At 30.4% G+C, this 16,858-nt stretch overlaps 1 protein-coding gene across 2 annotated transcripts in view; it reads right to left on the bottom strand.

Annotated features, from left to right (window-relative positions):
- Nucleotides 1-4,977: 4,977 nt before the first annotated feature.
- LOC118189640 (H(+)/Cl(-) exchange transporter 7-like) overlaps nt 4,978-16,858 on the bottom strand; it is a 128,116-nt gene continuing 116,235 nt past the window's right edge. For both annotated transcript variants that reach the window (XM_035360296.2, XM_035360295.2), the window contains exon 24: nt 4,978-10,052. In XM_035360296.2, coding sequence (XP_035216187.1) covers nt 9,957-10,052 — 96 coding nt within the window. In that variant the 3' untranslated portion in view covers nt 4,978-9,956. The remainder of the gene's footprint in view (nt 10,053-16,858) is intronic.

Below are 16,858 nucleotides of genomic sequence, written 5' to 3'. Positions count from 1 at the left end.
ATACCGTTTGTTTACATTTTGACAGCAGTACCGAAAAGATGTTTACCTGCGTTGCATTTATGTTGCTATGAGATTACACTTCTTACCACACTGTAGTGTGATCAATTTAATATAAAAAATGTTTCAGCCCTAGAGAGAAAAAAACTCCGTAAATCTGTATCAATATTAGTGCAGAGATTTTTAATAAATGTATACTTAATTTAAAACCCTTCATATTAAAAGCGTTGGGAATATTAATTCATTATTTCATGTCCATTATATATCCATTCTCTCTCCGAAAGCAGAAGATAAGACAGTTTACAAAAATAGCTAAAACAACATTGGGAGCTAAAATAGTACGCAGTGAATTCACAATATTTATAATCAGTCGGAAAAAAAGTAAAATTTTCTTTTGAAGTTAGATTAATATAGATTTAGAATAGAGAAATAGAGATACGTATTTTAAATTGAATAATATTACCTTATGAATATTGCCCATTTTTTAATGTATAACATCTTTTGTAGCTTTGCATAAAAATAGTTTCTCTCAGAAAAGGAGGTTTCTTTTCTTATGCACGTATATTAAATTAAGCGACAATACTGAACACACTTTTTTCTTTCATTTAAGGCAACAGAATATTAGAAACGACATGCATATTAACATGGAAATACATAACATTTGCAAAATAAATATTTTCTGCAATGTGAAAAGAACAGAATGCAACAAAATTACAATGATAAAAATATACTTATTAGGCACACACTGCCTTTATAGTTGGATCCAGATCATCGTGTTTTGGTTTATGCACTAAATTCACAAACTCAGCTATTTATATAATCTAAGCGCTTAAGATTACTTCTGATATTAAGAGCATCTTAGGAAGATTCTATAATTCCATGAAACAGGAAGCCATCTGTAGAACGCTGCAGCTAAATTTTTTCTTTTCAAAAAAAAAAAAAAAAAAAAAAAAAAAAAAAAACCCGACAATTTCCATTTATGCGCTTCATTTATCGAAAACAAAACAGTAAGAATCCCGTCTAAACCTCCAGGAGAGAGCGATGTCTTCGGAAAGTATGTCCAATCACAAGTACGGAGTTTTCCCTGTGCGTGTGGCGCGGTATAGAATGCTTATATGCATACGGTACACACGGGATTTGGAGACTTTTGGCGACATTATGATAAGCAGTAACTGAATCATTTTGATGTTGGCGACAATTTTCAAAAATTGCGCTAAGGCCGCCGCATCGTATAATAGAATTTTACCCATGTAATAGGAAACTGATACTTAAATGTAAATTTAATTAGTTGAATTTCAGAATGTACTATACCATTGCATTTTTGAACTTGTTTACATCTTTACTTCCTTGTACGAAGTAAAAAAGAAGTATTGTAATCGCGAAAAGCTTCAGGCAGCATATTTCGACGAAAATATCCGCTTTGGAATGCAATTTAACGATGTGTTTGCGTGATATCTGTACGTAAGGACAGAATAAAAGACTCTTTTCCTCCAAAAAACTAAAAAACTGGTTTAAAATGAATTCTGAAGAGAATTTTTCGTGGCGTCTGTACGAACGTATCTCGCATAACTCAAAAACGAGTACCCTCAGAATGTTGAAATTTTGTATATAGGATTACTATAACATGTAGATGTGCACCTCGTATTTTGGTTTCAATCGGCCGCGCCAAACGTATATAAATATATTTATAAATATATCCACTCGATTACCCGGCTCAGTAATCTCAGTTTCTTTACTCTAATATATTTGTAAATTGTACATTTTTTGCTTTAAAAATGATTGAATTATGTTGTTTTTATCTTCCAGTTACGGGTTTTATGCCTTTAGTAAATCTGTATGCAATATTTTTAGAATTATCAACAGTTTAAAAGTTGTTTAAGTGCCACTAAGCCTATTTTGACGGCAGCCAATGCTTGTTTACATTTGAAACAGCTGAGTAGTGGATTTGTTGCCAATCTAGAGAAACGTAGCTTCCAACAACAAAGATAAACGCCTTCATTTATTATTGCGATTTAAATCATGCTTAATCCTTTCTGGAATTTTTTGAGGAAATAAGTGATTAAGATTTACTTAATTTTTAGTAGAGATATTTTGAGTTTTTATGTATTTTTGCCTTGTCGCGAAGTGAGAACTGAATTAATTGAATGAGAAATACTCAATCGTCTGTGAAAAACTGTTTCTTTTTTTGTTTTGTTTGCTTAATTTCTTTAATACATCGTTCCAGCTTTATTATAGTACCTGGATAGAACATGTGGCAACGATTAGATAATTCTTTAAATGATACAAATTTTGTGCATTCTGAGTTATAATATGAACGAAATATAATACTGTTAAGTGAACCTAGCGCTAGAGTGTCCCTATGGTAAAAAAAATAGAATGACTTTTAAAGAATGCACCTATTCTATTGTGGTTTTATGCGCTGTCGGCGAAGTAGATATAATTAAATCCAATACGTTTAAACAAAATGCAAGAAAAAATGCGTACAATTTAATATTCTGTACAAGGAAGTCATGTGGTGTACACATCAGATTTTTATCTTATATAATTATTTCTGCGAGCAGTTAAGACATTTTGCGATTTTTTTTTGTTTTGTTTTGTTTTTTGTAGTAGTAGTTTGTCTACATAACTGTATTTATTCTTTTTGAGCAATTGTTTTGGAAAAATCATGTAGATAAGGAGTTTCAAATTTTCAGACGTGCAAATAATTAAATTTCAGTGGCTCTGCTAATTTAAAAAGGAGAGAAACATAACTGTTTTGCAAGAAAAAAATTATGTCATTGAAAGACTTCGTCCTCTTGATTCTGACAATGATACTATCACACTTTTTTATATCCTTCATCTTTTATTTCTTTTTTAATATTTTTTCTGTACTTTTATTTTTTTACAAATTATTTTATCAACTCAGACCAAGTTAATGCAACAGTTTCCAGTAACTATTAATTTGCATTTTTGCAACGTTTATCGTACTTTGCATTTTTGCAACGTAACCTGTTTTAATTTAAAATACTAAATATCTATCTATATATAAGTTGTGTGTGTGTGTATAATATACAAAATATAAAATAAAATTACTAACTTAAATTTGGAAGTAGTCTCTTTTACTCCTCACTTTGATTTGGCTACTTCCCTTTTCTGTTATAAAAATACTAACTGTTTATAATATATGAATCATTTTCAAAATTAATCCGCATCATGCCATTCTGCATAATGTGTAGCAATGCCAATATCATTTCTAAAGATTAACGAAACTTTTAACTACATTGCTGAATTAACACTTTGCTGAATGCTTGCTTACTCTTCTACTTTCCCTCCATTTGCCAGCACTTGTCACATGTCTCTGTGTGTTGTCAATTGTCTAAAGATGTGATAAGTTATACAAAACAGTTGAGGCATAGCACACTCATGGGAATGCATGAAGAATTGGTGTATCCAGAATTAGCTATTCAGCAATAAATTATGTCTTGTCTTCAGTCATATCTGTCCATATTTTTGTATTTATGCAGAAAAGGCTTTGCCAAATAGTTACTATGTAACCATTTTCAATCCATTGTAGTTATCTTCCGATCATCAAGATATTACAGATTATATTACACACATATATGTGACGATTGATGAGAGAATTTAATGGAGAATACAGCAATTACTTTTCAATCTTGGCCACAGTGCCGAAGGATATAGCTCTCATATGATAGAAGATAGCTTAAAATTGCTTCATCATACGTGGCTGGAGGAAAAACCACAATTAACTTGATAGTAAAAACATCATTTTTATTTCTAAACAGGAGCCAATTCTCTAGAGATGTATTTTTATTAATTGGTACAACACTAAGGTTGTTAAACACACCCCACAATTTTATACAGTCAAAAGTCGTTAATTCGGACACCCATAATCCGGAATGATCTATAATCCAGACCTCAAAGCTAAAATCTTTCTGCGCATGCGCATAGGCGTTTTACTCGTGCGCCCAAGACATTTACGACTGCGCATATGTATCTGCGCAAGTGCAGAATACGTTTTCGCGTGCGCGTTTAATGTATAACAGACGCTATAAGCTAAAATTATCTATTTCAGTTAATGTTGATGATTGCGTTGTTCCTTAATCTTCGAATTGGATCCGGCTTATTATTTTTTGCAGTCTGTAAGAGCAATTTTCTAAAAGTAAGCTTGAAGTTTTGATTATGTCAAATAGAATTTCCGATGCTGGAGCTTCCAAAGGATCTAGAAAACGAAAGTATGTTTCGATGTCCATCAAACAAAAAACGAATTGCTACAAAAAATGGATAAAGGCATATTCTTTGTTTATCTAACCGTTCCGAAATCTGTTTATCAATTTCACGCTGCTCTGCGCGGGGGGGGGGGAAGACGTCGCGGCGCGCAGTGAACTGCAAGTTGATTTGTCAACACTATCGTTATCTTCAGAGCAGATGTTTTTATTTTATTCGGCTTATAATTCTTTACTAAATGTAGTATTTAATTTCGATGTACTCCGTCTTTGATATGATTTAAATCAAATTCCTCGTCATTATAAATACCACGAATACAAATCAAATAGTTTTCTGGTTGCAATTTTCTAATTTCGGCTATGCATAAGGTATGCTTTACGCATCCGCGCGTTGAAAGAAATGTTTAATAAAGTAAACAAATAAATATTAGGCTTCTTTTTTGGTAAATTTTGATACCCTTTAAATCATAATTGCTCATTATTTTATAAATTACGGTTTCATATTTTTAATTTTATAATTTCTGCATGCCATCTTACCAGATTTAAACTGATGATCTATAATCCGGAAAAATCGATAATCCGGAATCACCGAAGTCCCGACGAGTCCGGATTAAAGACTTTTGACTGTATATAATTCTGATATATGCTGATTATCTTTCACAAAAATTACACCCAAATTAAAAATTGAAAGGAAAGTCGCAAAATAGATTAGGTACATCTGAAAATTAATTTTGTTAATAAATACAGACCAACCAAATTTTAATAATAAAAATATTTTTTTTTATTTCTGTGATGTACAAAAATGGGTCATTACCATCATCACAAATGATAATAAATATGGAATGTAAATTCACTTTAAAAAATAAAATAAATTTAATTTTACACTTTTATCTAACCTACCATTTATAAAATTACATCACACCACAACAGTTAAATTTACAATTTAAGCAAAATTATAATCAACTTACACAATTTCACAGTCATTTTGCCAAATTCATAAAGCTTTAAGGTTCATCCTAAGTTTATAACAGTTAATTTTGATTAAAGCTATTTTCCTGCTCTTCCTAATTTCAGCCTACAATTTCGTACCAGAATGTGTCTTTAGAATGGTGGCTAATGCAATGAGCAAGAGTTGTATTTAGGTCAAAGTTCCACTGACTTCAAGAGAAAGCCTCAGAATTTCTGACTAGCACACATTCGGCTTTTGGCTACCTCTTTCTCTAAGCTGTTACTACGCTCGGCTGTATTACATGCCTTCGATAGCTTATTCAATATTTAGAGGCCAACTACTTAGAATTTTGATAGCTTTGTCTATATCTCTCTTTAGTTAAGCATTAATTAAGTCTTAATTCTTATTGTTTTGAGTTCAAGCCCAAGTGAAGGCTTTGCCGTACGCACTGAGAAAGGGGCCATCTGTTAAATCTTATTTTGAGAAATAAAAGGTAATTAATCCTTCTTGAGTTTAAGTCTCTGTTTCTGAACTAAAGCTTGAAATTGCTGCATTGTAAATGGATTCACTTAGCTGTTCACTAGGTTCCTTCACATTTAGTTGCTAGATAAAAAGTTGGAGTAAAAAATCCATTAAATCGGCAAAGTAAAAAATCCATTACACATCTTTAAAAATGTTAGAATTCATAGCTTTTAAATTCTTTCGGCTATACAAAGAAGTCCCTCACCAGGTGTAGAGGAGGGCTGATTGAAAAGAAAACTGCAATCAGTACTTAAAAAAGTTCATTATTGTTTCAAGTTTTGTACAAAAGAAACTCCCCTTCAATTATATTACCTCAATATTAACATAATATTCATAAACAAGTTCTTGGATTTTGTAACACAGTCAGCAAATGATACACTACAAAGTCCAAAATTCAGACCTCAAAGCCACAAACTTTTTTTTATTTTAATATGCTTTATGCAAGGGCATTTGATTTTTCCTTCCGTAATAAAACATGTGGAGATTTTTCACTTAAAAATTCCAATTCTTAATTTCACTTAGGCACCAAATAAAATACTTCATTATGGAAAACAATCCTGTAAGCATAAATTTGTGAGATTAATAATTTGGCTCACCAAAACGTTCACATATTTTATATCGCTGACGCCAACCTTTCAAGTCATTACACCGCAGGTTTATCAATACATTACAGCTTCAGTAATAAATCATGCAATGATGTCTAAATTTTTTTTATATTAGTAATTTAATAACAAGAGTATGGCAATCTTTTATGCTAACATTACGCTTGGCGATGATTATGGATTTTTAAATGCTCTAAGAAATGTTGACGAGGAAAAAATTCAACAAAAATTTCTTTTCATATACTAAAAATAGATTTTGTTAACGAAACTCATAGGCCAAAAGATTACATTTAGTGCTTTTTTAATTAAGAACAACTGATGTGTTATTCTCCATAAACTCAGAAGCGGCGGCAGAATATGTTGACACCGGACGGCAGAATTTAGGGTAGACGAAATTTTTGGAATTTGGGGAAGCATCAAGTGGCAAAATTAAGGGATGAGAAGTTTTATATGACTTATGGAAAGCACTGGGATGCAAAGTTTAGGTGTGGTGAAAATTTAGAATTTAGGAAGGCGCTTTGTAGCAGAATTTAGGACCTGTAGAGTACCAGGCAATATTTACTACTGGGCCTACATAAAGCGTTAAGTATATGTGAGAGTTTATTTATTCAAAACTCAGATTAGTTTTAAGCATGTGCAAGAAATAAACGTAGGTATAGTAAATAACTAAACTAATACAATTCAGGCTTAATTCAGTACGCAATAGGAGTAAGAAAAAATTTAGTGAAATAACTTGGCTTTTGTCAATAATCTTGTGATACACAGCCAATAATGTATAACTGATGCTATTAAGCTAGGCTAATATTATTTTTACTGATTCTAAGGCTTTTCAGTTAACGTAGCAGACTGCGCAGCTCCCTAATCTTCTAGTTTGATTCAGCTTATTATTTTTTGCAGACTGTTATTATTATGGCAATTTTATAAAAACTAAGCTTGAACTTTTGATTATGCCGAAAACAGTTTCCAATTCTGGAGCTGCCAAAGGATCTACAAAGCAAAACCATGTTTTGATGTCCATTAAACAAAAAGTGGAATTGCTGCAAAAAATGGATAAAGGCATATCCATCTCAAAATTATGGGAGGAGTCAACTTTATATGACATAAAAAAAAAAAAAAAAAAAAAAAAAAAAAAAAAAAAAAAGAAAAAGGAACTTTTTGAATTTTTTGTGGAAGCAACTTAAACAGCTTACATTGAAAGAAACGTTTAATAAAGTAAACAAACAAATATTAAGCTTTTTTTTTTGTAAATTTTGATACCCTTTACATCATAATTGTTTTTTATTTCATAAATAATTAAGATTTCATATTTTTAATTGTATAATTTCTGCATGCCATCTTATCAGATTTAAATCGATGATCTAATATCTGGAAAAATCCCAAATCCGCAGCGCCGAAGTCCCAACGAGTCCGGATTTCAGAATTTGCACTGCATAAAGATAAGCACTATCATTAAAGATATTACCCCCCTCAGTTACAATACATCAGTACACAATAAATAGTAATCATAAAAATTTCAGAATTAAATTTTTATGAACGAACTTTTTATGTAATATTACAGATCTTTTATTTACTGAAACTGCCTTCTTTGTAAGTTTTATTCAGTCACTTTTCTTAAGTGATGAAACTTAATATCTAAAATTATTAAGACATTCTAAATATTTTATTACTATATAAAAAAGCTTGAATACTGAACATGAATACTGTTCACATGAGTACAACCCAGATTAAAACAGGAAATAATTTAATGGTTGTTTAAATTTCCAACATCTTTTGCTACGTGCACAGAAAACAGCATCTATCAATAAAACAATAAATTTTATATATATACGTTACTATATAATATTATATATGTTACCATATGCATAACAAAAATAAGCACACACAGAATATACATATGTATATTTACTTACCCTGAATGTTAATGTATTCAGAATGCTATGACTTTTTTGCTGATACAGATGATTGATGTTAATGGTTAATGTTAGTCACTAAAACTGATCTAATAGTTAGGCAAAAAAAAATTTTTTTTTTTTTTTTTTGTAAAAAATTCTTGAGTCCCTGGGCCTTATTTTTCTAACACTTTCTTAATATTTAACTAATATTCCTTAATGTTAATAGACAATTTTACAACCAGATAGGCAATTTAATCAAAGTAATTCTCACTGAAAATCCACAACAGAAACCTTCCACATTTATTAAAAAAAGTGAAATATTTTTATAAAACCAATCAGGGGAAAAAATTACAAAATTTTTATTTATTTTGTTAGGAACTGGAATTCCTACATAAATTAAAAAGTTAAAAACTTTTCTTTTGTTTCTGTTTCACTAAAACAAAAAAAAAAAAAAAAAAAAAAAAAAAAATTATACAACAAAATTATTTTTTTTCCATTACATGTACTAGTATTAAGTATTGCTTTTTTAAAAACAAAAACAAGGAACAAGGTTCAAATAAAAGAAAGAAAATAAAATTTTTTACAAACATAAAGTATCACATTAAGTACAAATGCAAGCCTGTACAAACTTGATACACAGCAGGGTTTTTTTCATATGAAAGAAATTATGTCGAACTAATACATTTATACACACAGAATAGAAAATATATTTTATCCAGTTAAAAAAATAAATAATAACGTAAAAAGAACTGATATATGCACAGTAATTATGTAAAAGGCAATATGTCCCCCCATCTAGCATTTGCAAAGAAAAATTCAAACACTGGTTTGAACTAATTAAAATTGTATCTTGTAAAATAAGTAGTACAGGCAGAACTTTTAAATTAACAATTATACATTCATGATTTCTTATGAAACTTAGATCTTGCAACTTACTAATCTTTCTGTTTCTTTTCGTGATAGCTTCCCTTTTTAATGACAAAAGCCAAGTTATAGTCATTATACAGAAAAATATTCTTTCTCTGAAAATTGGAATATACTCTTAGACATTTCAATTTTTTACAAAATTATAATAAATTTTCTTTTCAAAACTATACAATAATGCCTGCAGTTTAATTTCTTTTCATTTTTCTTGAAATAAGCTATAATAAATGCCTGACAGCAAGATAGGAGGAAAGGCAGGGCAATTTGATATTTAACAATATGCAGAATTAAACTTCAGACTGACAAAAATAACAGTTTTAGTATGAAACGAAAATTTTAAATTGAAATTCATACATTATTAAAGCTTGCGGTGATTCCAATCCCCCCCCCCCCAAATTAGAAATTTTATGGTTATTACACTCTTAATTTTGACTAAAAGAGAAGATACTGTTTTCTCATACTATAATAAATAAAATAGAAAAAAATATTCTCTTTTTGAATTACTACAAGTTAATTTTAAACTCTGGATAGAGACTAGAGATACTTTAGAATACTTAAGAGCTTAAAAGTATAATGCCATAAACACCTACAAAGATATGAATATAGTGAAAACATAATTTATACATGCCTTGCCTTTATTTACAAACTTTAAAGCATTTAAAAACGTTTATATTACATAAAAGTACTAAAATTTTAAAATACAATATGTGGGGCATTTAAAATATTAAATAGAACATAAAAAATCAAGATCCTAGATCTTCTGCTTTATATAAATAACTAAAAAAGTTTTTTTTTTTTGGGTTGACAATGGGCGGTTTTCACTCATATTGGAAAACCTGAAATTATTTCACGCATATGACACCTGTAGTTCTTCCAAGCCATATTTTCCATCTTTCCTTGCTCTAAACCTTGCAATATCTTTCCGGGTCACAATTCCAACAACCTAATGAAACAATATATTGATATTCAAAAACAAAAGCAATATATATAGTATATATATATATGTATGTATGCCTTCAGATATTAACTTGAAAATAATCATACTTGTTTTGCACTGATACTAAGAAGAATCATTTTTAGTAAAAACAACAATTTACACGAAAAGCAATGCAAATAAAAATTGCAATGCAAGAATTAGAAAAATTTTCCTTAGATAATCATGCACAAATATCTAATCTACTTTGAATATTCTGTAGCTAAAATACAGGAAAATAAATAATATACCTACTCTCCAATTTTATGTTATGGCATTTATAATTTTCAATGAACAGTTTGACATTTTATTATTCAAAATTTCTAGCATCTTCCTCAATATTAATGATACATACATTTGCAGTGATTACTTACTTTAATTCCTTTTCTTTTTTTTTAATATGTGAATGCATGAAATACAATGAACATACACATTGCGTCCACAAAAGTCTTTACCCGACCTTTGCTTTCACAACTGTTGATCATAGACATATACTTTCAATTACAAAATTGTTTTAAACATGCAGGTATTCATGTTTTGGCATTTTTAAATGAAAAAAAGAATCTATTTGTAAAAATTAGGAAATATAAAATTTTTTTATGGTCCCTTAGACTCAATACTTACATTTAGGAAAATATTATACTCCTTATAAAAGTAAAAACCAAAAAGTCTGGCTCCCATATGACAAAATTTGCATCAGATACTGCTTTATTTAAAAATTTGGGATATTTGACAATCATTTTCAATTAGCCTTGCAGAGTTGGGTAAGCAAAAATGTCAGAATTATTTCAGGTTGATTCTCCATCTCAAATGCCATTCAATGATATTCTTTCATGTTTTACTAGCATATGCCATTCTTTCATTAAAAATTTTGTGAGAACTTGTAACCCGAAGAATTTGTTCATAAGTAATTTCTAAGATTTCAAATGGGGAGGGGGAAGGTTAGTATTCTCTTAAAGTTTTATTAATTCATAATCATACAAAAAATTCATTTTTTATTTACGCATATAATGAAATATTCATTTTTTATTTACGCATATAATGCTATGAGTTGGCTATGTGCTTAACAAACTACATAGAAATTCTATGCAAAATTTATAAATATTAGAAATCATAATTTAAACTGTTATTTTATTTTCAATTATGTACAAACTAAACAACACTTTACTGAGCAGATGGTAGGTATCCATAGTTTTTGAGTTCTGTTGACAATGGGTTCAAAGATGCATAAGAATTATTATCACAGCTGTTTTGGAAGTCATCACAATAAAAATATAAATAAACATATTAGCATAAAGAAAGGGCTCTCTTTTGTTCAGAATGTTAATATACTGCAAGTTAGAGCTGAATTAGATCTATTAGTCCGTGGCACAGCATTTTAGAATATCTTCTTCAAACAGGGTTAAAAGTGTATACAGCTAGCAAGATTTTTATTTCTCACTTTATCACCATTGGAATTAATATGAATTATGTACCACCATGTAGAACATAGGAATGAATGGCAGAATGGGTCATTCTAAGACTAAATTATGATTTTTAAGCAGAAGGTTGAGAGGGGATAAAGTTGCATGAATTTGGGGCATACATGTGATGTCCAAAAAAACGCAAAATATTTTTAAATTGAGCATATCTTAAGAACTTCTGACACAGATTCTTGCACGCTGGAGATAAAAACGTCTTTTCTGTACAACAGTGTCATTGCTCGCTTTAAAATCCTTCAGTTTGTTAATCAAAAATTTGTTAAAGATTTACAAATATGAAATTGATAATAAAACAAATTCCAAAATTCAAATTTTGGCTTCACATGCCCATATTAGCAGCAGGATTATGCCATTCAAAATTCAGTGGCTCTATATACCGTTGTTTTATCACAATGCGAGAAATATACATACATTTAAGCTGATTTTGCATTATTTAATTTCTTCAAATATAATGCAGGACTCTAACATTTGGTGGCAACAGTTTGAAAAGTGAAACAAACATTTATAATGAACCAACGCAAAATTGCTAAACGAAAACAATAGTCCTTCAGGGACAAAGCCTCTTTGGACTTAAAAAAAAAAAAAAAAAAAAAAAAAAAAATTTCCAACAACTTCAGGGTTGGCAAGTTTCTTCTGCAGCGGGAAAAAAATCAACTAGATGAAAAATAAATGCAAAATCCATCCCATATTCAATTTGGAACACACCATATGCAAAATAAACATATATATGTATATTAAAAAAAAGTTAAAACAGCATGATAGATGCAAAAAATACTGAAACCAAAAATGAAACGGAAAAAAGAAATTTACATCTTTCACTACATCATCAACATCAGAGAGCTGGTCTAATGAAAGAAGTAAATACATCAGCTGTTTCTGAACCAAAAGATATAAATTAAAGTTTAAGACTTAAAATAATCTCAGAAAATAAAGCAATCTGTGTTTCTATCAGTCTAACCCCTACAAGCCATAGTAAGTAGTGAAAAAATTGTAAAATTATAGGATCAAAATCTTTTATTTTTAACACACAGAGGCTATAAAACAAACCATGTAAATACAAGCTCTCCAGCTCCTGAAAAAATAACATAAAAAAATTTGGAACCACACAGGCCGTAGTAAGAAACTTTTTATTTTCTATTTACATGGGTCGAGTAAAAAAAAATATCATGTAAAAAGAAGCAAACCAACATATGAAAAAATAATAACAAATAAAAATTTGATATAAAAAACATAAAATGTAAAGATTAAAAATAAAAAAGAAGAAGTTCTTAAAATCTGCAACATTACAGTAACAAAAGTTTTGAAATCAAATAAAATATTAATTAGACATATCTAGTAACAAAAGACTTGTTAAGCATAACATGCTAAGTAATAAAGTTAGATTAACAAGAAATTTTAAACAGATTAACAATACCAAAAATAATTAGAGAACATTTCTAATGTAACATTAAAAATGATGCAGTAAAAATAAATAACTTGGGGGGGGGAGACACTGAATCACCTGGATTATAAAACAAAATTGATTTCCAAATGTTACCCACTAAAATATTAAGTTCAAATGAAGTTTTAGTTGGCTTCAGTTCAATGAATGGAAGAAGTTGCAGAGCTTAGAACAAAACAAAAAAAAGTTTTTTAAATCATACCGACTGAAAAAGTTGTAATGTTTAGTGTAAAACTATTTTCAAAGAAGTTACAATAAATTTTTTAAAATAAATTAACCAAAAGAAATTAAAAGTAATTGTAATGAAAAGAGAAGCATGCATGTTAAAATGTGATGAAGTAAACTGTGAGCAATCTTAATGCATACAAATGAGGACTTTAGCAAAAATGTTACAAATTATAAGAAACCCAAAAGAGGAATGCAGAAAATTTAAAAAAAAAAAAAAAAAAAAAAAAAATGTCATATGTTACAGAAGATAGAATTTACTCAAGAGCATACAAGTTTGTTAATAAAAGAGATTTTGATACTCTTTTTCTTTTTTCTTCTCTTTTTTTTTTTTTTTTGCAGGATGCTTTATTTAATAGTCATTAGCCTTGTGTAACTACAATGTCTGGAAGTGGTGGCCATTTCATTATGGAAGCACCTAATAAGTGGACACCATTAATTCCTATGAAGGGGATGGACAGTTACAACCATGCCTTCTCCGGGATTTGAACCCGGGCTCATTGCTTCGGCAGTTAGGGAACTGTATTGAAAAAATTTAAGAATTAGTTTTCTTTCCAACTTTTTTTTTAATCATCTGAGAGCCAAGTTATTATTTACAAAACATTTGCTTCAAAATAGTGTACATATTGCAATGAACTTCCCAACTGCAATTTCGTGATTGCTTTGTGGATAACTGCGACACAGTGTGCAAATTGCTATGGACACACATAATAAGGTGTGCAAACTAGGTTTCAAAGACATGAAGTTATGATGTATCGAAGAGGACAAGTAGTATTTACGTTAGCAATGAAAAGTGTACTTCGAATTTATCAAAAGTTAACTTAGAATCCAGTTTATATGAGCATGGAATAGTCTAGACATCATATACTTTGGGCTATGGAACTATCAATTGCCTGAACTGATGTGACTGGCCTACTCTATGGATAACTGCAACAATAATATGGTCACACATCATTAGGTGTGTAACTGATAAGAACATGAAGTTATGACATATTGAAGAAGACATAGGTTTAAAAAGTGGTTAATATACAAGTTCCACTCTCCACAACCTAGATCCTTTCCATGACAATGCAATGATTAATTGATTGTATATTTATTTTTCATGCAGATTATTATGTAACAATTATTGTATAGATGACATTGTCAATTTAGCATTGTAGTATTACTATCATTGATTCAGTGAATGCCGCCGGCGGTGGATGGTAGATTGTTTTCCGTTGCATGGACATAACTCTGATTGGTGTAGAACCTTAGGTCGGAGGCCCATGCGACTGCATTTCGGTCACTATTCATTATGTGAACAACGAGTTTAACAAAAGTGTACTTTGAACTTATCAAAAGTTAACTTACAATCCAGTTTATATGATAATAGAATAGTCTACACAATATCATACACTTTGGGCTATTATATCAACTGTCTTAACTGATATGACTAGCCTAGTCTGTGGATAAATGCAACAATAGTACGGACACACATCATTAGGTGTGTAACTGATAAGAACATGAAGTTATGACGTATTGAAGTAGACACAGGTTTAGAGACTGATTAATATATAATAGAAGTTACACTCTCCACAGCATAGATCCTATCCATGACAATGTGATGATTAATTGATTGTATATATTTTTTCTCTATGGACTATTATGTAACAATTATTGTAAAGATGACATTGTCAATTTAGCATTGTAATATTATTATCATTGATTCAATGAATGCCATCTGCGGTGGATGGTAGATTCTTTTTCTGTTGCATGGACATAACTCTGATTAGTGTAGAACTTTAGGTCGGAGGTCCATGCGACGGCATTTCGGTCACTAACCACTATACGAGGTGGGCGCCGATTTTTATACATAGCTTTGCACTATTTACTACAACATGTAAGGTTGGACTGATAATGACACACATTACTCTAATTGATTTTCTGAGATTATTTTAAACATTAAAACTTCGTAACTTTGTTGATTGAGAAACAGGCTGATGTATTTACTTCTTTTTGTTGCACCAACTCTCTGATGACGATGCAGTGAAAGATATAAATTTCTTTTTTCCTTTTCCTTTTTGGTTTTGGCATTATTTGCATCTCTTGGGCAAAATACTACTGAGCTTTTCACATTTTTTTTTGCATATAGTTTGTTCTGAAATAAATATGAGATGGATTTTAAACATATTTTAAAATTTTATTTTGTATTATTACCACAACTTGTTGCTATGGATGCAGCATGCAAATGGATTAGGCTTAGAACTGCTTTTATTTTCTATTTACTCATATAAGCAGTAGTATATCACTAATTTAAATAGTTTAATTTATACATAATTTAATTAGTATGATTTATATGCTCCCAATAAGTAACCTTTCCTTACTTACATACTGTTCAACTGTATGCAGCTGCTCTTCACGAGTTTAGAAGTCATAACAACCTATGTGAAGACCCTCTATCAATTAATGCATTGAAAAGCATGATTCAGTAGTTAGAAGAATCGAGATCCTTAACATTTTGGTCTGGTAAAGGGCATAAACTAGTGTCAGAATGGACAGTTACTGATGTTACACCTGCAGTTGTTGATGACACTGCTGGTACCATTCCTGGTAGTAACAATTTCCGAAAAGTAGTGAAAAAAATGTATTTAAATCTTTCAATGGTATGGAAAATCCTGTGGAAATTTCTTCCCTTATACTCATACAAGATGAGTCATGTGCAGGAACTGAAACGCAATGTTTATGATAAATGGGTAGGATTTTTTGCAGGATGGAGATTGATGATGCTTAGTTGCCAGAAATTCTGGGAGATACGAGGCTCATTTTCAACTAAATGTTTATACAGCTAATGTTGATTGTTAATACTCACATTTCTCAAATTTGGGTATTCGAAATGCCCCATGAAGTTCAAGAATTCAGAAAATTCCATTACATTCATCAAAAGTTACTGTTTGTTGTGGCCTCACAGCAGATTTCATCACTGGATCATTCCTTTTTGAGAACATCATTCTAGAAGAACCACAGAACCTGTGCGGCTATCACGCAAAGGCATCATGATATGCTGCTTAGTTTTGTCATTCCAGAATTTCAGCAGAAGTAATTGCTGGATCAGGTAACTTTTATGTTGGATGGAGCACCACTGCACATTGGTCTGACAGTAGCAGCTTTGCACCCTCACTTTACAGAAGAAAGGATCATAAATCACATTTTTTCCCCACTTGCATGATCATCTCACTCCTGCTTGCATGATCATCTCACTCTTCAAATCTAACCCCATATGAATTTTTTTTCTGTGAAGTTATTTGAAGTTGATGGTCTCTCTTAATGAGGTCCTAACCTGGACAATATTAAAGGACAATATATCACGGCTGAGCTCAGCATTTCTGGTGACATGTTATATTCAGCAATCAAGAATGTTGTGTACAGGATCCAGTGTGTAATCCATGAAAAGAATGGTCACATTGTCACAAATCTTCGAAGAGGAAGTGCTTTCATTGGATGAAATTCTATAGTGCACTGAAGTATCATCTCTGTAACCATTTGGGGTAATTCATTTCCTGCATTAGAGTGGTGTTACACTGAAATTTTTTTTCTTTGTTATTAATTTGTCTACGCTTTTCAAATAGGAATGTTTATTTTTACCCGGATAT

This window comes from Stegodyphus dumicola, chromosome 2 (assembly GCF_044657685.1).
Source record: "Stegodyphus dumicola isolate Sdum_Otavi_A_Nest chromosome 2, ASM4465768v1".
In the NCBI taxonomy this organism is placed as follows: Eukaryota; Metazoa; Arthropoda; class Arachnida; order Araneae; family Eresidae; genus Stegodyphus; species Stegodyphus dumicola.
This window is presented reverse-complemented; position numbering and strand designations above follow the sequence as displayed.